This window comes from Notolepis coatsorum (assembly GCF_963971535.1).
Source record: "Notolepis coatsorum genome assembly, chromosome: 7".
Classification (NCBI taxonomy): domain Eukaryota; kingdom Metazoa; phylum Chordata; class Actinopteri; order Aulopiformes; family Paralepididae; genus Notolepis; species Notolepis coatsorum.
Window position 1 is genome coordinate 115,452,176 of NC_140171.1, and position 27,752 is coordinate 115,479,927.

At 41.1% G+C, this 27,752-nt stretch overlaps 1 protein-coding gene across 1 annotated transcript in view; it reads right to left on the reverse strand.

The window, feature by feature from the left end:
- rptor (regulatory associated protein of MTOR, complex 1) overlaps positions 1-27,752 on the reverse strand; it is a 606,910-nt gene that overhangs the window by 210,102 nt on the left and 369,056 nt on the right. The window contains 4 exon segments of the mRNA XM_084318354.1: positions 7,085-7,240; positions 14,404-14,547; positions 16,695-16,815; positions 16,919-17,059. Coding sequence (XP_084174480.1) covers positions 7,085-7,240; positions 14,404-14,547; positions 16,695-16,815; positions 16,919-17,059 — 562 coding nt within the window.

Consider the following 27,752-nt stretch of genomic DNA (forward strand, 5'->3'; position numbering starts at 1 on the left):
GAGATAGAGAGAGAAAGAGCGGCACAGAGGGAGAGAGAGAAAGATGGATAGAGGAATAGAGGGAGAGAGAGAAAGAGAGAGAAAGAGAGAGAGAGAGAGGGGAGAGAGAGAGGAGAGAGAGAGAGAGAGAGAGAGAGAGAGAGAGAGAGAGAGAGGGAGAGAGAGAGAGGGGGAGAGTGACTTCAAAGTGAGTGCAGTGTTTTGAAGAATGAAGAGAAAAGCTGTCGTGGACAGATAACCTAAATCAAATAAAACACTGCTCATTAAATGTAAAGCCTCACTCACCACTTATATTGATTAAACTGTGTAAACTGTATAAATTGTATAAAAATGTATAAAAACAAAACAATATTTGGGGGGGGGGGGTCACATGCCTTCGAGCAACACTGTACTTATTGTACTTATTTTATTTTATTCTATGTACTTAGGTCTGCACTTTCTACATTGCACTACTTTTATTGTCTTTTATACCTATTCTTATGTCTGCACTTTATGCATTACTTTTATTCTGTAAACTGTATGCTAATGTTATGCCTGCCTATGTACATTTTATGCTATTTTCTGTGAAGCACTTTGAGCTGCAATACATGTATGAAAGGTGCTATATAAATAAAGTTATTATTATTATTATTATTATTATTATTATTATTATTATTATTATTATTATTATTATTATTATTATTATTATAAGAGTTATATGGTTTCAGAGGCAGGACGTTTTCATACCTATGCAAGCTCAGAGGTTGTTGCATGAAAGACGAGTCGATCTGTGACATAAGTTAAAGTTATGTCTCCGGTCAAAATTATCGTTACCCCAGCAGCAAGGTTTGTGGCTATATGGCTACTTTTATGTGGCTTTATTTGAGGACATACCTGTATAAGTAGGTATATAGAAGGATTGTATGCAGGTATATTCAGACAGATATGTATATATATATATTCATTTATATGCTGTAAATATAAATATATATAAGGCATATACAGCCAATGCTATAATGTAGAGTTGTATTGGGTTATATGCAGGTGTATAAGTAAGTAGGTACAGTATATAGAAGGATTGTATGCAGGTATATTCAGACACATGCGTGTATATTGTGAGGAGCCTTGTGTTCAGGCTCGACACGAAACAAAAAACAAACAATTCCAATGTCCACACAAGCACAATTTCAATAAACAAATTATATTTGTGACTAGCCATAGACAGTAGGGACTTGTTGAGGCCTCTTCAAATTTTTTACATATTATGAAAGTACAGATTCATACCTTCAAAATAAGCCATCACTTGAACATTTTGGTGGGATACTTTTCAAGCTACTTCCTATGGTGATTATCACAAAACCTAATCAAAGAAAATGGCCTTGACATTTTTACACTTAGTGTTAAAAAACTACAACCCTACCCAGAATGCATTTTATTCCATGGCCCCCTCTCTCTCTGGGGGCAATTAACACCTTGCTGCGTTCTAGACAGGCTCTTTTGTTAGGTCAATGACTCCGTCTTGTGGCACTGTAAACACAACACCCATGAAGGAAAAGTCATGATAGTTTATTTAATTTAGTGTGGTAGTGAAAGGTTAACCTTCTGTAGTGTGGTAGTGAAAAGTTAACCTTCTGTGTGTGTGGTAGTGAAAGGTTAACCTTCTGTAGTGTGAAAGTTTAACCTTCTGTAGTGTGGTAGTGAACGTTTAACCTTCTGTAGTGTGGTAGTGAAAGTTTAACCTTCTGTAGTGTGGTAGTGAAAGGTTAACCTTCTGTAGTGTGGTAGTGAAAGTTTAACCTTCTGTAGTGTGGTAGTGAAAGTTTAACCTTCTGTAGTGTGGTAGTGAAAGTTTAACCTTCTGTAGTGTGGTAGTGAAAGGTTAACCTTCTGTAGTGTGGTAGTGAAAGTGTTAACCGTATGTAGTGTTGTAGTGAAAGGTTAACCTTCTGTAGTGTGGTAGTGAAAGGGTTAACCTTCTGAAGTGTGGTAGTGAAAGGTTAACCTTCTGTAGTGTGGTAGTGAAAGGTTAACCTTATGTAGTGGGAGGGGGGTATCTGGGTATACTTGTGGAGAAAGGAACCTGACTTGTAGAGGCTAGAGATGTCAGAGATGCACATTTCATGCATATAGACTAGTACATGCACACACACACACACACACACACACACACATGCACGTCCTAATGTGAATGGAATTGGAACGTTTTTGTCTAGGCTCAGGACAGATCTATGAATGAACTACGTTGCGCACACACACGGCGCTGTGGGATGTAATGAAACGGTAGTCTACAAGGAAATTCGCTTCCCTAAACTCCGAAAGGGAGTGGAACAAATGGAACAGTCTTTCCCCGCGGAACACAAGTTACTTAACGTTACACAGGTCGCGCTATGCATGCTTAGCTTGCTAACCAAGTCGGTTTGGTCACGCCGCGTCACATTTATTGATCTACAGTACAAGTCGGATGGGCAATAGAGTGGTCATATAACAGTCCAGGGTCAATACACGTTCCAGGCTCTCGTACAAAAAGGGAATGTTCAATACTCCGGGTTTGTCGTCCGGGCCAGGGTCAGTTTCACAAGGGGGTATCTCAGCTAGTCCAGGGACCAGTAACACAAACACCTTCTCGCTCTCACCTCTCCTTCAAACTACCTCTTAACTCACAAACTCCGTATCTCACTCTCTCTACGAACTCTGCTCCTTCCTCACCTCCACTCAACTCTTCTCTGTCTCTCCTAGGGTTTTATGCTATGTGTGTCTTGTGTGTGTGTGTGTGGGATGTGGGTGATCACGTGGTGCACAGGTGTATTCCATCAGTCCTAATCAACTCCTTAATTAACTCTCCTCTGCCCGTGGCAGTAGTATCTCCCTTCCTCCACGTAGCCATGGGACGGGGGATGATATCTGCCACAATATATATTAGGGATGTCCGATATTATCGGCCTACCGATATTGGCATTAAAATGTGATATCGGAAATTATCGGTATTCAAATGTTTTATTTTGTTTTACATTTTTTTAACCTTTATTTACCCAGGCAAGCAAGTAAGAACAAATTCTGATTTCATTTATTGTCAAAAGTATGCATAATGTTGTGTTAATTCTATAGGTTGATATCGGTATCGGAAATAAAGAGTTGGATAATATCGGTATATTGGTATCGGTAAAAAAGCCAATATCGAACATCCCTAATATATATATATCATATCATATATCAAGATATCATCCCCCTTATATATATACTTTGACAGCCCTTTGTCAAAGTTAATGCTTTAACTTGAGATTAATTTAAATTATTTAAAGCATTAAAATAAATTAATCTAGATTAATCTATGGAGTGAAAAATCTTCAATCTTAGTGCCGCGGATATAAGAAAGAGGTCTAGCTGAGTCAATGTTGATGGTTTTGTTGAACATTTGTATTTCACAGGAGAGAAACTGTATTCAAAGAAAGCTATTAAAATAGTCTTTGAATCTAAATATACTTTCTTTGTGTTGATTTTACATTAATTCCATCATTTTACTCAAGTAAATATCTGTTACAAGCTTCGGTCTTAACACGCCCCTTCTGGGAAGTGACCACTTCCGTGCCGTCCATTAACCCCATGTAAACGTAGTTGTACTTTGTAGACCTAAACCTATATTTTATAGTATAGATATGGATCTAATAATGCCGTCGAGTCTCATTGAGCTGCTTCTGGTCAACGTGCAAAAAACAGATTCTTTTTTCATCTGTACATTTCCGTTTCTTATACCATTTTGAATATGAACATAGTCCGGCCGCTTCTGAGCAATTCCAGGAAAAAGACACGAAAACAGCGTTTTTGTGTAATTCAATAAACATGTTGTAATTTTTCGCCTGATTATCGGATCTTCCTGAAATCAACGCTATATCATCACTATTATCCTTTGTCGTGCACGCATGCAATGTGATTTAGACCCAACGGAAAACAGCCAAACAGCTATAACACAGATAGCTTCAATCGCAGTAGAAATAAATATCAGATCAACGCAAGCTTTCATATATGGTGTCCTTACCTGGTCTCTGAAGTAATGAAAAAAAAAGAATCCAATAATCTCATCGCCATTCCAGTTATCCACAGCCATCGTGCTTCCGACGTTGTTGGACATTGCTCTTCAACGGGCGGGCGGGGTCAGTAGTCCAAACCATCCCTACAAGCGTGTGTTTTGCCTGAGTGTTTAGGACCCGCCCCCATGCCGCAGCTCGGTAGAGAAAAGAAACCAACCCGTTTCGAACGGGGTGCATTACTGGCCGAAAGCGTTAGAGGGCGGTATAATACCATCTGCCAGCTCAGACACACTCAGAACAGTATGCACAAGGTGCCCCGCTGAATTATGAATGGCAATAGATAATAAAAGAAATACCGTGACAGAAACGTAGATCTACGTTTCCGGCACTCAACCGTCGGGCGACAGAAACGTAGATCTACGTGAACGGCAGTCAGAAAAATGCAATTTTTTATCTAGATTAATCTAGATTAATTACAGAAAATTGTGAGATTAATTAGTTAAATATTTTTTTATCTATTGACAGCACTTTGGGGTAAATATATATAAGGTATATACAGCCAATGCTATCATGTAGAGTTGTATGGGTTATATGCAGGTGTATAAGTAGGTATATAGAAGGATTATATGCAGGTATACTTTCAGTGTGATTCTATTAGTCATGCAGCTCATGGAGGGGGGCGCTGGGACTTGTTTCAGCTGGAGCAGAGACAGTGTTTAGTGGGCGAGGGGCCAAACTGCCTTTTAACCTGCTTAAAGAGATCTCTTGAGCCCCAACAGCATGGAACTCCTTAACACAAAGTCCCCAATGTTAAATACAGACGATAAAAGGGTAATGACAGAATGCGCTGCCAGCATCCTTTCCCCCAAAAACACATTTCCTGGGTCTAAAGTCACTTGTTCCGTGCCAACCATGTCTTGAAAAAACCCACCAAAACAAAACAAACAAGGTTGGCTGTATTTGACTGCAGGTTGTGGACCAGGTTTACACCGATCCTCCTCCCCAGATTACAGCATGACCAGACCTGTCTGGCTGAAGAGTGGACAGACGTGCTGTGTCCTCTTCACCTACCTTCTGGGGACATTCTGATTGGCTTACATAAAAAAAAATAAGTACATTGTGTTAAAGGTCATTTTCAAAAAAGAAGATCTCCGGGGGCTGGTGTCAGAGGACCCTCTGCTTTTTAAGGACAGCTTGTGCTTGGGATCATGTGACTACAGTCAGGGCGCGCTGCTGCACGCTATACTAACAAATTCCCCACATCTACATTTCTCGTTTGTATGAAAAGGTTCGACAGTGAACGGAAGAGGAAAGTTCCCATAATGGGGTCATCCCTATGTTCCCAGGGTCCTATGTTCCCTGATTGATTGATTGCATTTATTTTTTTATTTAATTAATTATTAATGTCCGCCTTGTTTCGAACTGGTTAAGCTTAGGCCCTCTTTCAAAGTTGGTTACGGTTAGAGTTTGGAATCAGGGCTGGTGGTCTGACTATCTATCGCTACCGGGGAACATAGGACCCGGGGAACATAGGACCCAGGGAACATAGACATGCTCCCCCCATAATCGACGTGGTGTGAACAAACCTCGACTGTGTTAGCTCAACCGAGGTGACGTTTATCCAGAATTAATCTGAGGAAACGCTGGAAAAACAGGATTTCATAATGCTAGCTTGGATTATATTTCATTTATCTGATTAAATAATATCTTGCCCATACTCAAGAGTTAATTATATTGTTATATTGTTAACACTGCCTATTTTTATTCTATTTTTACTTCGCCACTGTACTATATTTTTATAACCTGTATCATGTCTTCTACTATCACATGCACTTGTACCTCCCCCCCATGCTACTATGATGCCTGAATTTCCCTTTCCTTATCTTATTTTAAAGTAAGAGTACCTGAACTTGTTTTCACGTCAAGTCCAATTTACTATTACCGAAGCACAATTAACGTTTTCCTCTCTACAGCGCAATGCGATTTCCTCCCTTTCAGCCCATTTCCGCCTCGCACCTTGCAAAACAAGCCCGGCTGTGAAGTGACAGGCCAGCTGTGAGCTTTCAAGAGCTTTCTCGGGTGGGAACACAAAAGAGAGAGGGATCCCCCGCTCCCGCCTTCTCATCGTCTCTCCCATGGGGTTCGTATCGTAGGGTGTTAATGGTTCCTCCACTCGCAGACAAACGGGCTGTCAGGGCGCATGGTGGGACGCGCCAATCATGCGGGTGGTGGGAGGGGTGAGCGAGTGTGGCTCAGGCTAGGGTTCACTCCGACGGGCTCAGGTGCCACACAGGGACATGTATCGTTGCAAAAGTGCCACTGTTGTAAACTAAAGGAAATCAACAAAATATACTGTAGTGTTTAATCTAGCTAACCGTTTCAATAATAGCTATGTTACCATGCTAGCTGCATGTAAAAATCAGTAATTTAATGTATTCGTCTCTGAAAAGCTCATCCATCCAAATCAATCACAGGACATGTTTTTCTTTGTTTTTCTTTTTTAAATGTTATTTATTTGTATTCTGGCTGTTGAATAATGTGAAGAAGTTTTATATATGCGGAAGTAATCCATATATCACGCTGATCCATATTTAATACGACACCGGTCCTCTGTGCTGGTATGGTGCCAAGAATAGCAGCGGTGAAGCAGTAGCAGTGGGAATGTAGTGATGGGTGTTACCTATGAGAAATAGATCTGTAGAAGTAGTGATGGGTGTTACCTATGAGAAATAGATCTGTAGAAGTAGTGATGGGTGTTACCTATGAGAGATAGATCTGTAGAGGTGGTGATGGGTGTTACCCATGAGAGATAGATCTGTAGAGGTTGTGATGGGTGTTACCCATGAGAGATAGATCTGTAGAGGTGGTGATGGGTGTTACCTATGAGAGATAGATCTGTAGAGGTGGTGATGGGTGTTACCCATGAGAGATAGATCTGTAGAGGTGGTGATGGGTGTTACCCATGAGAGATAGATCTGTAGAGGTGGTGATGGGTGTTACCCATGAGAGATAGATCTGTAGAGGTGGTGATGGGTGTTACCCATGAGAGATAGATCTGTAGAGGTGGTGATGGGTGTTACCTATGAGGGAGTTCAGGGAGGAATAGGAGGAGACCCGTCTCATCTTGTCGATGGTCTCGAAGGACAGGATGTACTCATCGTTGTCGGGGCTGCCCAGGGTGCTGCTGGCACTACTGCTGGTGCTCAAGTTCCCAGGAGAGAAGGCTGCTGGACCCCCTGGACAGAAACACACACATTCACATAACGCACAAGTTACCCTCAGAGCCCACCACCAAATAACTACCGTTTTGACCTGAACATAAGGCGATGTTTTGGGCCCGAAAATTACACTTGAACAGCAAGGTCATCTGTAGCAGGGAAAGAAAGTTCAACTTTGCAGTGGAAATCAGACCCCTTTCCCGGTAAGCTAGTATGACATGTTGGGTATCAATGGATTCCTTGCACTGTCTAGTTTCTACCTACAGTAGCTTAGAAACTGAGCTTTTGAAAATACAGTAAGGTCAATGTTGAGTGATCCACCGACTCATCATAAGGTTTCAGAGAGTTGAGAGAAGACCAAGTTAATCAAGGTCAGGAGTCATAATTCCAATTTTAAGATCATAGTTTCAAAAGGTTAGTCATCCACCATTTTGTGACGCGGCATGTAGTGTAAGCCATATCGGCAGTGTCTTCACATAGAGGATGGATGCCAAAACAAGAATCTATTGACGTTGACTCATTCTAACTGTCGGACACTGTCATCTGACTCATCACAACTCCTATCGTCACCAAACATTACTCATAACCGACCGCATACTGAAATGCGGATATGGGAGATTGGAAGAGGATGGAGATATGCTTTGTCACGGTTATGATAAAACATCCCTACCTATGGCGTTCGCCATTCATATAATGTGAGACAAGGCTTACGCGTTACTCAGTCTGGCGTCATAGCAACGGTGACAGGGAGTGGAGAGATAGCTTTGGCTAGCAGACCTCGACTGTAAGGCAGTGAGCTATAGGGACACAGACAGGGGGTTTAGAATTCACACCCTGATAAACATTGGCATACGCTCCTTTGTTTACATGCGTGACATGCATCCACAAATATGTGCATCTGTGCATACTGCGGGGCATGTGCTCTCAAAGCTGATAGAAATATTTGTGTGTGTGTGTGTGTGTTTGTTAACAACACACATTTAAATTAAGGCGACGCCCACACATCAAGCTCTGGCATCAGTGCGATGAGCACAGGGAGCAAAACTAATTACCGTAATTCCTCTAATAGTAACCGGGTCTCAAATACAAGCCGTGTCTCTATTAATGGCCGGGTGCGCTCTTGAGCTAAGCAATTATAAGCCGGCCTCCTAATACAAGCCGGGTTACTAATATACTGAGCTGCATACTGAGCTAGTTACTTGATTTCACTTTGAAAACGTTGAAATGACCAGTGACCACCTGTAATTGCACTGTTTACTATTTCATACAGTACTTGGTTTCAATAAATGAACCCAGTACATTTTACTGGGTTCAAACTGACACAAAATGTTGATTTATTCATTATGATCCGTTTGAAAATTTTAAATATCGGCCTCCCTCTTATACAGGCCTCCTCCTAATACAAGCCTGGTACCCGCTACAGTTGAAACAAATACAACCCGGGGTTACTATTAGAGGAATTACGGTATTTGGACTGAAATATTTTTTGGTTCGGAAAATATTTTATGCAACGTTTTTGGTATTTTTGGTGTAAAATGTAATTTCATGAAAATGGCCAGATGTAAAATGATGAGATTTCAGCACCACTCCACAAATAGGGAGGGAGGCACTCGGTATCGGAATCAGTACTCCGTAGTACTGACGTAATTCGGTCGGTACCCAACCCAACCCGTTGCTATAGCTATGCTTTATATCACCCTCCCATATACTTCCTAACATCCTCCGTATACTTCCTATCACCCTTCCTATGCTTTATATCACCCTTCCTATGCTTCCTATCACCCTTCCTATGCTTTATATCACCCTTCCTATGCTTCCCATCACCCTTTCTATGCTTCCTTAACATCCTCCCTATGCTTTATATCACCCTCCCTATACTTCAAAAAGGCTTTTGATGAGCCGTGATGATGAGGATACTCAAGGCCTACGGAGTACCTCCCAATCTACTCCGGGCCATAGGGACCATGCACACAGGTACAAGGGCCAATGTGGTAACCCCAGACGGCAACAGTGAAGAATTTGACATCCTGGCTGGGGTGATGCAAGGGGACACCCTTGCCCCCTTCCTTTTCAACTATGCGCTCAGGAAGGCCATCAATGGACGGGAGCAGGAACTCGAGACGACACCCTGCCATAGTCCCAACAGACCTGGACTACGCGGACGACATCAGCCTGCTCTCTGACCACGTAGAGCAGGCACAGGAACTCCTGTGCAGAGTGGAGACGGAGTGCGCCAAAGTTGGCCTTAGGCTAAATGCCAAGAAAACCGAGGTCATAATGTATAACATCCTCCCGGATCATCCACCTCTAACAACAACAGGAGGCACTGCTCTAAAGGAAGTCGATGATTTCAAATACCTGAGCTTGTGGGTCAACTCGTCTGAGCAAGACCTTAAAGTGAGGAAGGCGCTTGCATGGAGGGCTCTGAACGGCATGACCAGTGTGTGGAAATCCAACCTCCCCCGTCAAATCAAGCTCAACTTCTTTCATGCAACAGTTGAGTCTGTCCTTTTGTATGGCAGTGAATGCTGGACCCTGAAGCCCACCCTGCAGAAGTCCTTGGATGGGTGCTACACCAGAATGATGCGTGTGGTGCTCAACATCAACAGGGATGAGCATGTCACTAATGCAAACTTGTATGGGGGGGTGCTAAGGGTGAGCGAGAAAGTGGCAGTCAGGAGAATGAGGCTGGCAGGTCACTGCCAGAGACACCATGAGCTGCCAACCAGCAAACTTGTGCTGTGGGAGCCAACACACGGGCATCGATCACGAGGACGTCCCACATTAACCTACGTGGACGTACTCAGGAGAGATGCGGGAACAGAAAGCACCGGTGAGCTAGCCAGATGCATGGAGGATCGGGATGACTGGAAGCACCGATGGAGGGCCCGTTCGAGGACGACCTAGATAGTAGATCCCTATACTTCTTAACATCCTCCCTATGCTTCCTAACATCCTCCCTATACTTCCTATCACCCGTCCTATGCTTTATATCACCCTTCCTATGCTTTATATCACCCTTTCTATGCTTCCCATCACCCTTCCTATGCTTCCCATCACCCTTCCTATGCTTCCCATCACCCTTCCCATGCTTACTAACATCCTTCCTATGTTTGCCATCACATTTCTGCTTTATATCATCCTTCCTATACTTCCTATCACCCCTCCTATGCTTCCTATCATCTCTGTGTTTCCCCTGAAAAAAAATTCAACAGCTGGTGTTGCGCGCGCGCTGCCGGAATCCATATTAGAGCACACTGCCGGAGAAAATTTGTGGAAGCATCTGAAGATCCAGATTAACAAGAGGCCCCTCTGCAATCTTCAAGATTTAAAGACAATCTGTGTAGAGGAATGGGCCAAAATCACACCTGAATACTGCAGGTAATTAGTTACATCATACAGAAAGCATCCTTGGAGCTGTCATTACAAACAAAGGCTTCTCCACTAAGTATTGAATTAATTTCAGTTAGTGTGTTCAATACTTTTTTTCTATGTCATTCCACTTCATTACACATAACTTTATTTATGTATGGACTTTAATGTTTAGATTTTTTGTCTGGATTCCCTGAGTTAATACCAAAGTCTGGTGAAAATGTCACTTGAATGGCCACATTGGAAATATATTTACGGGACAAAATGCTGATGTGTTCAATTCTTATGTCATTCATTCATTCATTCAAGTGCTCTGGAGGCCCAGGTAGCTGCATATTTGTACACTGCAAAAAATGAAATCTTATCAAGTGAAAATATCTTGTATTTGGTACAATAAGTCCAATATTGAGTAGAATTATCTTGAATTATTTTATTCCACTGGCAGATAATTTTGCTTATTTCAATAATTCAAAAATGTTAATATTGTTTTCCTAAAAGCCAAAATAAGCATCAGATTATTTGTAACATAATGGAGATGAACACTGGTTGGACTTGGGGCTAAATGCACTTAAGGTGTCCTTTAACCCTTTGGGTGCCGGAAACGTAGATCTACGTTTTTCTCACGGTATTTCTTTTATTAGCTATTGCCATTCATAATCCAGCAGGGCACCTTGTGCATACTGTTCTGAGTGTGTCTGAGCTGGTAGACGGTCTTATACCGCCCTCTAAAGCCTTTGGCCACTATTGCACTCCATTAGAAACTATGTAGTTTATTTTCTCTACCGAGCTGCGGTGTGGGGGCGGGTCCTAAACACTCCGGCAAAACACGTGCTTGTAGGGATGGCTTGGACAACTGACCCCGCCCGCCCGTTCATGTGCAATGCCCAATAACGTCAGAGACATGATCGCTGTGGATAACTGGAATGGCGATCAGATAATTGGATTATTTTTTTTGCATTCCATCAGAGACCAGGTAAGGACTCTATATATCCAATCTTGCGTTGATCTGATATTTTCTTATCCCGCGATCGAAGCTGTCTGTGTGTGCTGTGTGTGGCTGTTTACCGTTGGGTGCAGCGCTCCAGGGCTCATTTCATGTATGCACAAGGAGACATAATAATGATAATCTAGCGTTGATTTCAGGAAGATTCAATAATCAGGCGAAAAATTACAACGTGATAAGTGGATTCCACTAAAACGCTATTTTCGCATATCTTTCCTGGAATTACTCAGAAGCACCCAAACTATATTCATATTCAAAATGGTATAAAACGGAAATGTACGGATGAAAAAATTATCTGTTTTTTGCACGTTGACCAGAAGCAACTCACTGACAATCGACGGTGTTATTAGACCCACCATAGCTATAATATAAAATATAGGTTTAGCTCTACAAACAAGGTGAGCGTTTACATGGGGTTAATGGACGGCAAGGCCAGATGCACTTCCCGGAATGGGCGTGGCACTCAATGTGTTAAGCTAAGTTACAATCATAAAACACAAAATTGTTACAAATCTTAATTTAAACTTCGGGTGGAATCTCATTTGGGGTGAAATTCCGCTTTAAACCATGTAACATGCATAACATAATATGGTCACTTTTCCGTTTAGAGTCGTAATGAAGAGTCTTTTTCTCTCTCTCTCTGATCGCAGTGCACGCTTACTTGCGTTGCACGTAATTAGAGTCTCTTTCTCTCTCTCTCTGAACGCAGTGCACGCTTAATTGCGTCGCGCGTAATGAGAGTATCTCTCCCTCGCTGCGCCGCTGCTGAATGAATATAAGGTAAACACTGTCCCTCCTATGCTTCCTAACATCCTTCCTATACTTCCTATCACCCCTCCTATGCTTCCTATCATCCCGCCTATGCTTCCTATCATCCCTCCTATGCTTCCTATCACCCTTCCTATGCTTGATTGATTGATTGATTGAAAACTTTATTAACAGATTGCAGAATGGGTACAATACAGTACAGCTCAATACACACAATTGTTAAGGGGATGCAGACCAGAGAAAGACTTTCGTCTTGTTTACATCAGGGTCCCCCAGCTTCCTATTGCCGTCTAGCGTTGACATGCTAATACTGATAACTATGCTAATGCTGACTACACTGGAGAGTGGTCAGTGTGTCTGTTGTCAGTGGTCAGTGTTTTAGTGTTTGTCACATACATACACAAGACATAGTGAAATGAAGGTGGCCATGCCCGCCTAGATTATGCAAAAATACAAATAATAAAATAGAATAGATAATAAAATAGACATGATAAAAAGTAATACAAATAGAATACAATACAATGCTAAGCTTAACTCATTCCTGGCCAACAACGAGTTTACTCGTTATTGGGAGCCGACGCTTGAACGCCAACAATGAGTATACTCGTTATTTGATCGTTTTTTTCGATATTTTTATTCATTATTCATCCAGGGACCTTGGTGTTACCATAGGATAGGGAATGAGTCTGAGATCGCCAAAGTGCAATACCGGCCGCATCCAGCTAGACGGCGATATCGAGCACCCTTTGTAACCTTGTATCTTGGCCTGTGTAATGGCCAAATGTCTCCGGGCTCACTTTTCTTTGTCGGGCGAGTGGAGCGGTTCTCTCGGTTGCAATGAAGCGCGTCAAATATCCCCGATCTATATGTTGTGGTGGGTTGTGTCGTGGACCAAATGGACATCGGATGTACCAGATGGCAATCAAACAATTGGAATATTATTTTTGGAATACTCCCGATCACAGGTAAGGACTATCTGATGTCAATTTTAGCTTGATCGTGCAATGCTTTTATACCGATCGGGCTGATAAGCGTTTTTAGTGTTCAATACGAATGCCGTTACTGGCAATCAAATAATCTGAAATGACCCCCCCCCCCTCCCCTTTCATGCATTCATGATGAAACATAATACCTATGATATAGATTTGATTTGGGAATAATAGCGTGTACAGGCAAGAAACGTCATTAGTAGATAGTAGGACATATAAGGCTATTATATTCACCACAGTATAACACAGGAACATATGGATGAAGACATTTATTCTTTTTCACATATTGAACGATAGATAGGTGATGTCAAATGGGCCATAGTATTGTATCCATAGCTATAATATAGAATATAGTTATAGCTCTACAAACAAGGTGATGCACTCCTATCTTTTAAAGCGTGGCAGTGCTAGAACGGGGCCCGGCTAATCCCCGGCGGTCAATGAGTTAAAGGTAATGAGTACTATATACAATAATATACAGTTATGTTTTTTAAAGTGAACTTTTTTGTAGTGTGTGTGTGAGAGAGTGCAAGTGATGATGTGTGGTGTGTGTGTGTGTGTTCATGTATTCTTGTGTGTGGAGAGATCAGTGTTCAGTGTTCTAATGGCCTGGGGGAAGAGTCTCTCTGTTCTTGCTGCGTGTATGCGGAGGCGCTTGCCTGACAGCAGCAGCTTGAACAGGCTATTGTTGGGGTGGTGGGGGTCCTTCATTATTCTGCAGGCTCTGGATTTGCACCTCCTGTTGTATAAGTCCTGCAGAGGTGGTAGTGCAATACCCGTAGTACACTCTGCTGAGCGCACCACTCTATGTAGAGGCTTCCTGTCCTGGGCAGTGCAGTTGCCAAACCAGGCAGTGATGTTCCCAGTCAGGATGCTCTCCACAGCCCCAGACTAGACGAGTTGTCTCAGGTGGTAGAAGTGAGTCAGCCAATTTGCTCCGACAGAAAATATCCATATCCCCACTTTATCTTCTCTAGCTCTTTATGCTCATCTCCTGTATCTGTAAAAACGGTCAAACCTCCTTCCCATGGTCCCTCTGCACTGCCTACCTTCTTCGTTGAGGTTGAGGTTCTGCAGGCTCTTGTTGAGGGTGCGTGCAGTGGTGGCAGCTCGTATGTTGGTGTAGGAGTTGACTGACCGTAGCCGCGGGACGGCCGGGCTTTCTCCTCTCACCGGTGTCAAGTTACCAGGCTCTGGAGGGAGACACACACGCACACAAACACACGCACGCACAATGACAATATTGTGTATTGCACTGCTGATTCTGTACGATTGAGAACCTGCAATTTTCCTTTAATGTGCTCCAAGAAGCTTGTATTGATCTTAAACTGGTACTTAATAAGACAAGATAAGATAAAATATTCCTTTATTGATCCCCTTGGGGAAATTATGGAAATTATGTGAATTCAACTAAATTAATACTGATCAAATTAGTTGAATCGACAACTCGGTTAAGTTGTGTTTCCCACATGCAATTATGCAGAAAAAAAAGAAAAAAAAAAAAAAAATTACATGAAAGACAGACTGATTAACACTTTCAGAGCCCTTGCTTAACCTTGATTTACCGGTTGAATGCCCACCATCCACTTCAATGTTAGCATTCAAAACGCATAATCTATGTTTTAAATTATGGCTATGTGTCTAATCTGCCCGTCGCTTATCAATGACTCGTTTTCCAGTCAACATTGTCGAAGCGGATTGTTTTTTTATCGGTTCAATTTCGTTTTATAGCATTTTGAAAACCCCTAGTTTTCGGCCTATTTATGAATCGTTTTCAAATAAACGCTAGATTATCTATAGTATGTGTACGTATGCACGCTAGAGACGCAAGCTGAAAAATCGATTCTCTTAGTTCCTCATCAGCGATTGCGCACACACACACACACAGGGCAAACGCTGAGATCTCAGCGAATACAACTCTGATTATCCCAAGACTGGTAAAATAGATCCTTACCTCAGATCAGATGTTCTCCAAAAAGATCATACCAATTCCTGATCGCCATTCCAAATATCGATCACGCTTATTGATTGAGTATTGGCTACTGTGAATATATATTCCAGGCTGATTCCCGTCCCGCGATGACTTCCATGTTGAGCAGACAGCTTGCCAGCTCAAGGAGCCAGCTGGCTCCGCCTCTACATATCGACTGATCCCAGGTCTAAGCGACTGACCTGCAGTTACACAGGGATAGATGATAGGGGGCGCTTTTTTCGATTCTGAGCTGCTGGAGGAGCTGCTGTACCAACGGGAGACTCGGTTGATGAAATATGAAATCAGATCGCTAATAAACAAATAAAATGATATTTGTCGTCGTGGGCACTCAGTGGGGGGCCTAATAAAATGAGTTATGTCGTCCGTGGCACTGAAAGTGTTAATGGACTAATCAATTAAGAGGGGACAACCCCAGTAGTTCTAACTGGCAGTGAAGTAAATTAATGACTAAAATACATGAATACTCATTCAAAATATTAAACCTGCGTGTGCACATATTCTAATGTACAACATCCTGTAGTCTAATTTGCATCTGAAATGCTTGTACTAAGCTAGGATACAGTAGCTTGCAGCTTTCTACAGAACGCACAGGGAGGAAATTGGTATCATCTATCTTCTTGTCTGACTTTGGAAAAGACGGTAAGCAACTTAAGGCTATCGCTGGCCCCAGATATGTAGCATGTATCAACAAGAACATTTCAACAGCTGTGCAATATCACATACATTATTATTTCAAATACTGTGTTATTATATGTGTGTACGGTTTATGAGATGGTGGTGTTGTGTGTATAACTGTGTGTGTACATGTATGTAGGGTTCTTACACCTTTTCCAAAGCAAAATTCAAGCACTTTTCAAGCATTTTCAAGGTGCCTTTTCAAGCTTTTCCAGCATCTTATGCGGCTGTGGTAAATTAAATATTTACTCAAAATGATAATTTCCCTTCTTCCATCACATTAAATCAGATGTTATTGTGCTATAAATTGTATATTGTGTGTATGTATGTGTGTGTGTGTATAGGCGTGTGTATGTATGTATGTATATAGGCGTGTGTGTATGTATGTATGTGTGTGTAGGTGTGTATGTGTGTATAGGCGTGTGTGTGTATGTATGTATGTATGTATGTATGTATGTATGTATGTATGTATGTATGTATGTATGTATGTATGTATGTGTGTGTAGGTGTGTGTGTGTGTGTATAGGCATATGTATGTATGTATGTATGTATGTATGTATGTATGTATGTATGTATGTATGTATGTATGTATGTATGTATGTATGTATGTATGTGTAGGTGTGTGTGTGTGCCCGTGTGTATGCGTGTTGGTGTTTGTGTGTGTGTGTGTACCTGTGGTGTTGGCTGGTGAGGGCACACTGTAGTTCTTCTCCTCCTCTATAAACTGCAGGGCCACCGTGCAGAAGTTACTCTCATACTGGACCACCAGGTGACTCAACGCTACCACCAACTCCTGCAACACACACACACACAATACATTTGTCATTGTCAACCCATTTCTCAAGACATGATCTACATAATTAATTCAACTGTGTGTGTGTGTGTGTTGCAGCCACCTTGCGGACCACAGGACTTCCGTCATTGATGAGCTGAGCCAGCATCATGGCCACATTGTGGTCTATGGTGGTGGAGTGGTCCGTCCTCTCAGCGGAGTTTCCAACGAAGGTTCCCAGAGCAAACACTGCCGCACACCTCACCTAGAGCATCACAGAACACTCGTGTTATTCATCACCTAGAGCAGGGGTAGGCAACCATAGGCACGCGGGGGCATTTTCATAGGCACAGGGGGCAGCATTATAAAAATAAAATAAAAATAAAATTGCTTTGAAATATTATAGTGAAATATTTTGCACTGTTGTCGCATTTATCTTGTTGAAATCCTCCCACAGGTTCTTTTTACTACCACATATTTAATTGAGACCCTTTATTTGTTTATTATTTCAATTTAGCTGGAAATACATTGCTACATCATTCAGTAACATTTGCAGAGCCTTATAACTAAAACATTATTACGGTCACCATTGTGACCAGTGGGATTAATCAACACATTTTATTATTTATCTTTCTATTTCATTGAACATTGCATTAAAACATTAAAAGCCATTTTTTTTTACTCAAAATGTGAGTATTACCAAGTCAACTTGTGTTGACAATAAACATAGTTTTATTAGGTTGAAATAATGTGGTTGTGTACTTATTTTTCTGTTAACTTATTATGGATTGAAAACTGAAAACCGTAATGCACAGTAACTGAACTCAATATTTTTAAGTTCTGGTAACTTATTATTATTAAATTCTTTTACAGTGTAGTCTTGCGATCAATCAAAACTTATTTACACGATATACCTCACATTCACCCTCCAATCACATCCTGGTGTTCTCCTGGTGTTCTCCATTAGGCCTGTAGGTGGAGCTATGACAGCACACGTACAGTACACACACCGATGGTGTGTGATGTGTCCAAAAATGAATGGGCAAATGTGAGTGAAATGGTCGCACTGTATGCAGCTGTTTGTCTGCATTGCATTCCCCCCCGCCCCAACTCAGATTTAGGGTTGATACAACCATCATAATAATATTGTTAATAATAACAATAACAATAATGATGTAATAATATAAAAATTATCATTAAAAATACCTGATTATGAGAATTTTTTTTACGATGCATGGAATATTGTTGAGGCACACTAGTTACAACTATATTTCAAACAGGCACTCCATGTCAAAAAGGTTGCTGACCCCTGACCTAGAGCATCACAGAATACTCGTGTTATTCATCACATAGAGCAGGGCTATTCAACTAAATTGTTCAGGGGGCCACATTGTCAGAAACCCAAGGGGCCAGGGGCCGGACTGCCACGGCGTCTCCCCGTGCTATGAATATATGTACACTTGACACAACACGCAACCACATTTTCACAACTTTTATTTAAAGGGGAACTATTTTACTATTTCTTTCACTATTTGGGCACTTTTACACAATTCCTGTGGGTTTATGGAACACCTCTGTAATTTTTTTTTTTTTAATTCATTGTTTTGTATTTCTAATCAAGTACTCAAAAACAGCATTTTTCTACCTCAAGATCTTAAGCCGTTTTGAGCCTGGGCTCCAACCACAGTGGGAACTGTGTGGAAACTCAGCTGATTATCATGCAGCGGTGTCTCTCTGACATCACAATTCAGCACATTTTCAGATGACTCAGTTCAGTGAGGGTGAATATTGTGAGAGGAGAATTGGAAGAATGCTCCAATATGAGAATTAGAGACATAGATCATATTAATATAAGTCCACATAGCTAGGAAACAATGCTAAACACTGAAAAAGGCCATTTATAAGATAGTTCCCCTTTAACTACATTGCAAAAGTAGTATACTTTTCAAAAAAAGTGCTTCATTTATGTGCCACATCTGCTACATCTCCTGCAAAAAGTGCTTCATTTATGACTGTGCAACAACTGCAACATCTCCTCTTCAACATTTCAATATAAAAATAAAATAAAAAACAAACAAGTGCATGATGTGCATCTGAACATTCAAACATCAACACTTGAACAAAAAAACACATTTGTAGTGCAGCTGAGCTTATGAAAAAGTGCTTCATGTCTGTGCAACAACAGCAAATCACAGCATCTTATTAGCACTTATTGTCGACTCTTAACTCTCAAACATCAGGGGGGTGGGGGGCAGACAGGCCTAGCCTACATACACACATCTAATGAGAGCGATTGCACTTCTTTGACTGGGCAATGGCAGAGAAAGAGGGTTCATAGGAAGTGAGGGCTACCCGCAAACAGTGATGCAAATGCTCATTTGTCAAGGAGGCATGGTTGCTTGTTTTAATGGCATTCATGTGAGAGAAACTGGATTCACAGGTGTATGTTGAGCCAAACATTGTTAGCACAGATATTGCCAGCGTTTTTATTTTGGGGAATGTCTTGACATGAATACACTTTATCCAAAATGTTGTGGTGGATTCATTCTCAAGTGCCTGCTTCAGAGCAGATGATGCTTGCATGTCAATTATTTCAAGTTGCAGGAGACCTTCATCAATGTGAAGTGATGCAAGGAACTCTTGTCCTTTTGTGGAAATAGCAGCTACATTGGCAAATGGGTTGCTCACAAAATGCATCAATTCTCTGGACATGTCAAATTCATCAAATCGACTTGCAAAGTTTTCCCTCAATTTATCAATGAAATCTGTCATTAATTGAGTGACGTTTGGCTCAATTGTGCGTGTTAACGTTGACATGAAAAGAAAAAAGCAAAAAATAAATAAAAAAAAACATTAAAAAAAAATATTTTTTTTTTATTTTTTTTTATTATCATGTAATCTTTGGCGGGCCGGTCAGAATCATCCCGCGGGCCGGATCTGGCCCGCGGGCCGCCAGTTGAATAGCCCTGACATAGAGTATCACAGAACACTCGTGTTATTCATTACATAGAGCATCACAGAACACTGGTATTATTCATCACATAGAGCATCACAGAACACTTGTGTTATTCATCACCTAGAGCAGGGGTTCTCAACCTTTCTGCTGCCAAGGCACCCCTGTGTTCAATAAAATATTCCAGGGCACCCCTACATACGATAAAGACTTTTCCGGTCCTGTCTTTTTTGCTACAATGATGACAAAAGTGCTTGCTTTCAAAATAATGTTTATTTAAGAAACCGGGAAACACATTTGTGTGTATATGCAGGCTATATAATGCATTATTAACAGGTGTTTCAGGTCTAAATGGCTTAGTACTGTTGACATTACACTGCTTGTAGTAGTAAATCAAATAGCATATTTCTTTAAATAAAATTACAGAAAATTATCACTAAAGTGCTATCTGTTGCAGCTGCACTGTTCTCCATAAACATAGCACATTTGGAAAAGTTTGACCATTTCTAAAAAACAGAAAATCATGTATTTTATTTTAATACAGAAAAGGATCACCAAGTTACCATTTCTCAAAAAATATAAATAAATACAGAAAATAAGCACTCGTTCACTCAGTGGACATTTCTAGCTCAATGCGAGGTCTGCTGCTGCTGGCTAATAATACGGTCAATACGCGGGGAGATCTTTGACAAGGCAACACGCATGTCATCCTCAAGGCTCAACTTGGCCCTATATTTTGTTTTCAGAGCTGTCATGGATGAAAAGCCAGCTTCACACAGATATGTGGTGCTGAATGGTATCAACACCTTAACTGCTGCATCATGAGACACTTGGTACTCAGCACCACACTCTGAAACTAGCTCTCCAGGTGGTATCAGATGAGATTTCAATGAGTTCTTCCAAGAGTTTGGATGGAGATGTGTCAGGAAGCTTTGTCTCAATGTTGTCTGTAAAGTTTTGTTTTATAGTAACTACCAGAGTAACTTGGTGATCCTTTTCTGTGTTTTATTAAATAATGATTTTCAGATTTTGAGAAATGGTCAAACTTATCCAAATATGGTATTTTCATGGAAAACAGTGCAGCTGCAACAGATAGCACTTTAGTGAACATTTTCTGTAAAAAAAAAAAAAAAAAAAAATGGAAAAAAAAATTGGAAAAATGTGGAAAAATCTTAAAGCACCCATGGCATCTCACGTCTCTACATTTCGTAGCTCCATTTCTGCAGACCCCTCTCTGATTGGTGGAGCTCCATTTCTGCAGACCCCTCTCTGATTGGTTGAGCGTGCGCATGCGCATGAGCCGCGACAAGCTCCTCTAGCCAGGAATCGAAACTCCGTTAAGCTCCAGAGAGAGAGGCTGAAAACCCACAGTTCTTGCCCGACGGATGGGAACCGAATCCCGGATCCGAGGTTTCTGATGACTACCCCCAAAACATGGAGGTCGCGAATGCAATTTATACGCATGGAAGTATTGATTACGCCATAACGAATCATTAAAAAAATATACCGTTAACTGGAATATGTTGTGTGTGCCTTTACACATATGTTGGATTATGTAATTGGTTGTCATTAAAAAGCTCTCTCAGATTCAAAGTTTTAATTGCAGCCTGGAACATACATGTTTCGGAACCAATGCGTAACATTTATATTAATTAACCCAGTTAATGCCTTAAGAGAAAGAGTCTGGTGGTCAATGTCACTTCGGTTTGCTACGGAAATGTTGTGCCTTACTAATAATAACTAATTCCTTGGTCAATAGAAGTCTCTGTGATACTTTCTGAATATGATTTGGGAGGGTTATAATAGAAGAAAGACAGTGTAAACAATATAACGTTATGTGAATAAACCGCGAAATAATAACTAATTCCTTGGTCAATAGAAGTCTGTGACACTTTCTGAATATGATTTGGGAGGGTTATAATAGAAGAAAGACAGTGTAAACAATATAACGTTATGTGAATAAACCGCGAAATAATAACTAATTCCTTGGTCAATAGAAGTCTCTGTGATACTTTCTGAATATGATTCGGGAGGGTTATAATAGAAGAAAGACAGTGTAAACAATATAACGTTATGTGAATAAACCGCGAAATAACATAACGTTATGTTATATAATGTTACAATGTACAGTTTCTAACAGCTGGCTGTGTTGTGAAATGTGCATAACGTTATGAATAAACCGCGAAGTCACGCGAAATAACGTTATACGCGAATCTGGTAGTACATTTCTTTTTATCTTCTTGAGTTGATATGATAACATTACATCCGCCTTTTACCGCGTGACGAGCTAAACCAATCAGAGAGGGGCTTCGCTCAACAACCAATCAGAGAGGAGTCTGCAGAAATGGGCTCAACCAATCAGAGAGGGGTCTGCAGAAATGGAGCTATGAAATGTAGAGACGCTGGCATCTCTCTGCGGCACCCCTGTTGAGAACCACTGACATAGAGCATCACAGATAACTGGTATTATTCGTGACAGAGCATTAGATAACAGTCATGGAAATTTTTTTATACGAACAGGTCGAAAAATACCTCGCGGAAAAAAATCGAATCTACGAATTCCAATCTGGCTTCAGAACATCCCACTCCACTGACACATGCTTTCTCTATTTAAACGACCACATCAAACAAGAGGTGGACGCGGGCAAATACTGCGGCATGGTCATGCTGGACCTACAAAAGGCCTTCGACACTGTCAATCACACCATTCTGATAGACTATCAAAACCAATTGCTTTTAGCTTGTCAATCAGTGAGCTGGATGCAATCCTACCTGGAGGGGAGAGAGCAGATGGTGGAGGTAAACGGTACCCTATCCCCCCCCCTCACAGTGAGCTGTGGTGTTCCACAAGGAAGCATACTAGGTCCGCTACTGTTCCTAATTTATGCAAATGACATGTCGTCAGCTTGTGACTGCAACTTGTTCCTGTTTGCGGACGACTCAGCCCTGCTGGTCTCTGACAAGAACAAGTTACAGGTTGAAAAAACCCTCAGCTCAGAACTAGGCAAAATCTGCATATGGCTCGCTGATAACAAACTATCATTACACATGGGCAAAACAGAGTCCATTCTCTTCGGTTCAAATAACAAACTCAGCAAGACCGACGGCTTCTCAGTTACAGTGGGTGACAATATTGTCACAAGGAAAGAAGATATTACCTACCTGGGTTCCATCCTAGAGGCAAATCTTTCCTGTGACAAAATGGCATCCAATGTAATAAAAAAAGTCAACCAACGAACACGATTCTTGTACCGGATCTCCTCACTGGTAAACAAGAATACCCTGAAGACTCTGGCAGAAGCACTCATTCAAGGGTACTACGACTATGCTTGCACCTCATGGTACCAAAGCACCTCAAAGGCGCTAAAAACAAAATTACAAACATCTCAAAACAAACTGGTCAGACTACTGCTTGACCTTACTCCTAGAACCCACCTCACCTCTGCCCACTTTGACAACCTAGGATGGCTTAGAGTAGACGACAGAGTACAGCAACTTACAATGGGCCTGGTCTACAAGATACACTACACGACCAAGGTACCCATGTACATGTCAAAATACTTCCCAAAGGTCAGTGAATACCACGATCACAACACCAGAGGGAGCTCCACAAATCATGTTAAACCCAGATTCGGCTCAAACAAGGGACTAAACACGTTTCGCAATTATGCCACATCAATGTGGAACGCCCTACCTAAAGCTGTAAACTTTACAGTGGTCACCAACCCGTCGATCTTGATCGACTGGTCGATCTTTGAGACTGTCCCTGTAGATCTTTCCATGAAAAAAAAAAAAAAAAAAAAAATCTTTTTTTTTTCTTTTTAGATCTTACCCTGAGAGTCCACATTACAGTTCTACCTTTGTTTTGATGTGAAAAGTGATGCTGCACTTAGCACTGACTGAGAAAGTACACATACAGTTCTACTTTTGTTTTGATGTGAAAATTATGCTGCACTTAGCACTGACTGCACTTAGCACTGACTGAGAAAGTACACATTACAGTTCTACTTTTGTTTTGATGTGAAAAGTAATGCTGCACTTAGCACTGACTGAGAAAGTACACATTACAGTTCTACTTTATAAAATGCTAATTGTAAATATGTTTGTCAATGTTAATAATATGAGAAAGTCCACATTACAGTTCTACTTTTGTTTTGATGTGAAAAGTGATGCTGCATAAGATGACTGCACTTAGCACTGAGTGAGAAAGTACATAATAGTTCTACTTTGACGTTTTAATGTTGGACCAAAGCATTGCATGTAATTAGAATACAGGCAAATAAAAGTAATTTAGTTTAAAGTACAATCGTGGCTGTCTTTTTCTCTCAACGCTTCAATAGGTAGATCTTGCCTTCACCAAAAAAAAAAGGTGATCTTGGGCTTAAAAAGGTTGGTGACCACTGCTGTAAAGGAATGTGAATCACTACCCACTTTCAAAAACACTCTCAAAAAACACCTACGGGAGACTGCAATTCGAAACTGGCCCCTGTAAATGTCCTAACACAACCCCCCCAATGTACAGTAAATTACCAAGTATGGTCTTGTCAATATTCCAATGTACAGTTTTGCTTGTTCAGTTGTACAGTGTCCCCCACCCACCCACCCCACCCACCCAACCACCTCCAATGTACAGTCCCCCCACCTACCCAACCTCCTCCAATGTACAGTTTCTACGTCAAATGTATATACACTCTTTTCTGGACTCCTTTCGTATCACAAACAGTACTGTATTTGCAAATCTGGTATGTCATAAATGTATAGATGTAGCAGTACTGTCTATCTGTATGTCATGTATGTCATATATGTTATGATGAATTGAAATGTATTGAGCTGTACTGTACTGTACCCATTCTGCAATCTGTTAATACAGTTTTCAATCAATCAATCAATCAATCAATCAATCAATCAATCAATCAATCAACTGGTATTACACCTCACAGAGCATCACAGAGCACTGGTATTATTCATCACCTAGAGCATCACAGATAACTGGTATTCATCACCTAGAGCATCACAGATAACTGGCATTATTCCTCACCTAGAGCATCACAGATAACTGGTATTATTCCTCACATAGAGCATCACAGAACACTGGTGTTATTCCTCACCTAGAGCATCACAGATAACTGGTATTATTCCTCACCTAGAGCAGGGGTGGCCAACCTGTGGCTCGCGAGCCGCATGCAATTTGAAATATGATTATAGAATATCAGGCCTATAAATGACCTTATTATGGCCAAGTCGCACATCTATGGATCAGGCCAAATCTCCCCTTTCCAATGGCAGAATTCAATCTGGATTTAGTATCACCAGGCGTGATTCACAAGTACAGTTACTTTTTTATAATGTACATTTCTCCAAACATTTTCATCAGATTGCAACGCCGTTTTTTGCTAGCCATTCACAAAAAGGTAGAGAAACTAACTGTGTTCTGTATTATGGCAATAACGTTCAGGTTTGTGGGAAATAAAAAAGTGTATCCAGAAGTCAGATGATTGACAGGGGCTGGCGTGAGCTGGGTAGGGTAGTTTTTCAAAATTCGAAAGTCCATCAAAAGCCCTGGGATTCTTCCTTCAAAAGAATACACTCACTTTTGGCTGCGCCACTTCCTCCCGTCAATATGCGCCGGTTTCCGACTCAATGCCCTGAGATTTCTATAATCATATATTTCACTAATAACAGTTACAATCATTGGTAAACAAACGTAATGCTGAAAATATACACTTTGACTGCGGTTTTGACAAGGTTAGGGTCTTTACTCTTGGCTACATTTGAAAAGAAAACGTAACATTAATTCATACATTCTGTAGAGATGGATTTATGGCCTGATGTCATTTGCGGTCCAGTACCGGACCGCTCTGGCTTAAGAGGTTATTTGGAGGCCCAAATAAAAAAGACATTAGCAACATCTGAGGCCAGAGGGTGGGACCAATAAACACATGAAGGGTGCTGTGACTGAAAAAGAGGTTGAGAAACGCTGGTATATATGGTGTGGCTCTTTGTGGTACCACATTAATTTTTGTGGCTCTTAGTCTCCGACTGGTTGGCCACCCCTGACCTAGAGCATCACAGAACACTGGTATTATTCCTCACCTAGAGCATCACAGAACACTGGTGTTATTCATCACCTAGAGCAGGGGTCGCCAATTAGATTTGCCCACGGGCCAAATTTTCCCCAAGCCATTGTGTGGCGGGCCAATGATAAGTGAACATTTTTTAACTGTAAAAAAAAAAACGACATATACATGTTTGCACTGTCTTTTTTCTATTATAAAGTGCCTCTCAGACAGTGCATTACACATGAACAGATCAGTAATTTGATTTTAATGCAGGTGCTCGCATTATAAATCGAGATCAGTAGGGTGCATTTGATTTTAAGCACCACAGCGGGTGTATTATACATCGAATGTATTATTATTATTATTAAAACACAACACTCACCGGCATAATGCAGGCAGCCCTGCCCTGGACTTGATATTGTTTCTGCTTCGGTCCTCCAAAATCCATGTTAATAACATGTTAAATGTCCACTCGCGTTGAATGCCCACCCAACTTGAACACAGTTGCTTGCTCGTGTTGCCATGTCAACAAGCGAGAGTCACCGGTTGCTTATTGCAAGAGTTACCTGTTGCGATAAACCCGTATTTTAAGAATGACACCTGTTTATTAAAATAAGCTTTATAGGTCGTAAGCTCCTCTTCTGGCTCATCATATTTCCCCGTTGCATTGCAAAGAAGTTATTCAAAGACGTTTGTTTTGTTTTTGCAAACGTTCGCTCGCCGGCATCCCAAACGCGGAAGTGAAAGTGAAATTCCATTGGTTCTCCCAGTCCATGTGACCATTTCTAGCATTTCAATTGGCTATAGTGACAGCCATAGATATGATGAATAGATAGATACAGCTTCAAAAGACACTCTGGCGTCACAACGAGTGAATATTTCCTGCGCGTAAAATAAACATCATATTCTCAAAATAACCTGACGGGCCAGAAATTATTGCTGGCGGGCCCATTTCGGCCCGCGGGCCGCCTATTGCCGATCCCTGACCTAGAGCATCACAGAACACTGGTGTTATACCTCACATAGAGCAATAGTACTGTTTGGTAGGAGTGGCAACTTTTGACCGACATTGTCTGATGGCCACCCTTTATCACCCAAGCGTCATCTTCTGTAAAGCAGGAAGCTGGAGCATGCACAGTCATTTAGGGCTAAGTATCTCTGGCCTGATGATATGTACGGAGCTCATTTTACTCTGTAGTAAAGCAACCTCTCTACAAATACGAGAGGCGGAGTGGAATTCCCCTTTAAAAAAAAATCTGTACGATTTTTCTAACAACCATCAACACTGTATTATGTAGCCCCTAGGTGCTGCTTTCTTTCCATAGATGTCAGTATTTCTCTTTGATGTATAACTTACCAGCCTACCATGTACCAGGAGGGTTTTTTCCATAGTATATTGAACTTCTAAACTGAGCGGAAACATGAAGCAGATCACTGACTATTGTTTGTAAAAGCAATTTACATTACCATACGTCATCTCAACTCATTTCACATCAGTTACGATGAAATCCTATACCGGAATCGTTAAAAAGATATTATCCAGAGACACTGCTTTAATATGGAGGACTTATCTTCCCTCTTGCGATCATCAGGAGATACCTCATCATCCCTCCTGCGATCATCAGGAGATAACGCTTCAGAGAAAAATACTGTCCAGCAGAATAAAGCTGAATAAATAAAGCAGTTCCAGTACAGTCTTGTTCACTCATTCATATATGCGTCATATCTCAAAAGAGAGGCAGCTATATTAAATATTAAAACCAAGCCATACCTCTGCAGTACAAAACATAATTATCTAAATAAATACATATGTACATTCTCAGCTCACAGAGAATCTCATTAAGAAGATCTGTCAAGGTTTGTCACATTTGTCTCCAAGTGTGTGTGTGTGTGTGTGTATGTGCATAATCTTGCCTTTGCCCCATCAGGCTTTCGACTCAAAACTG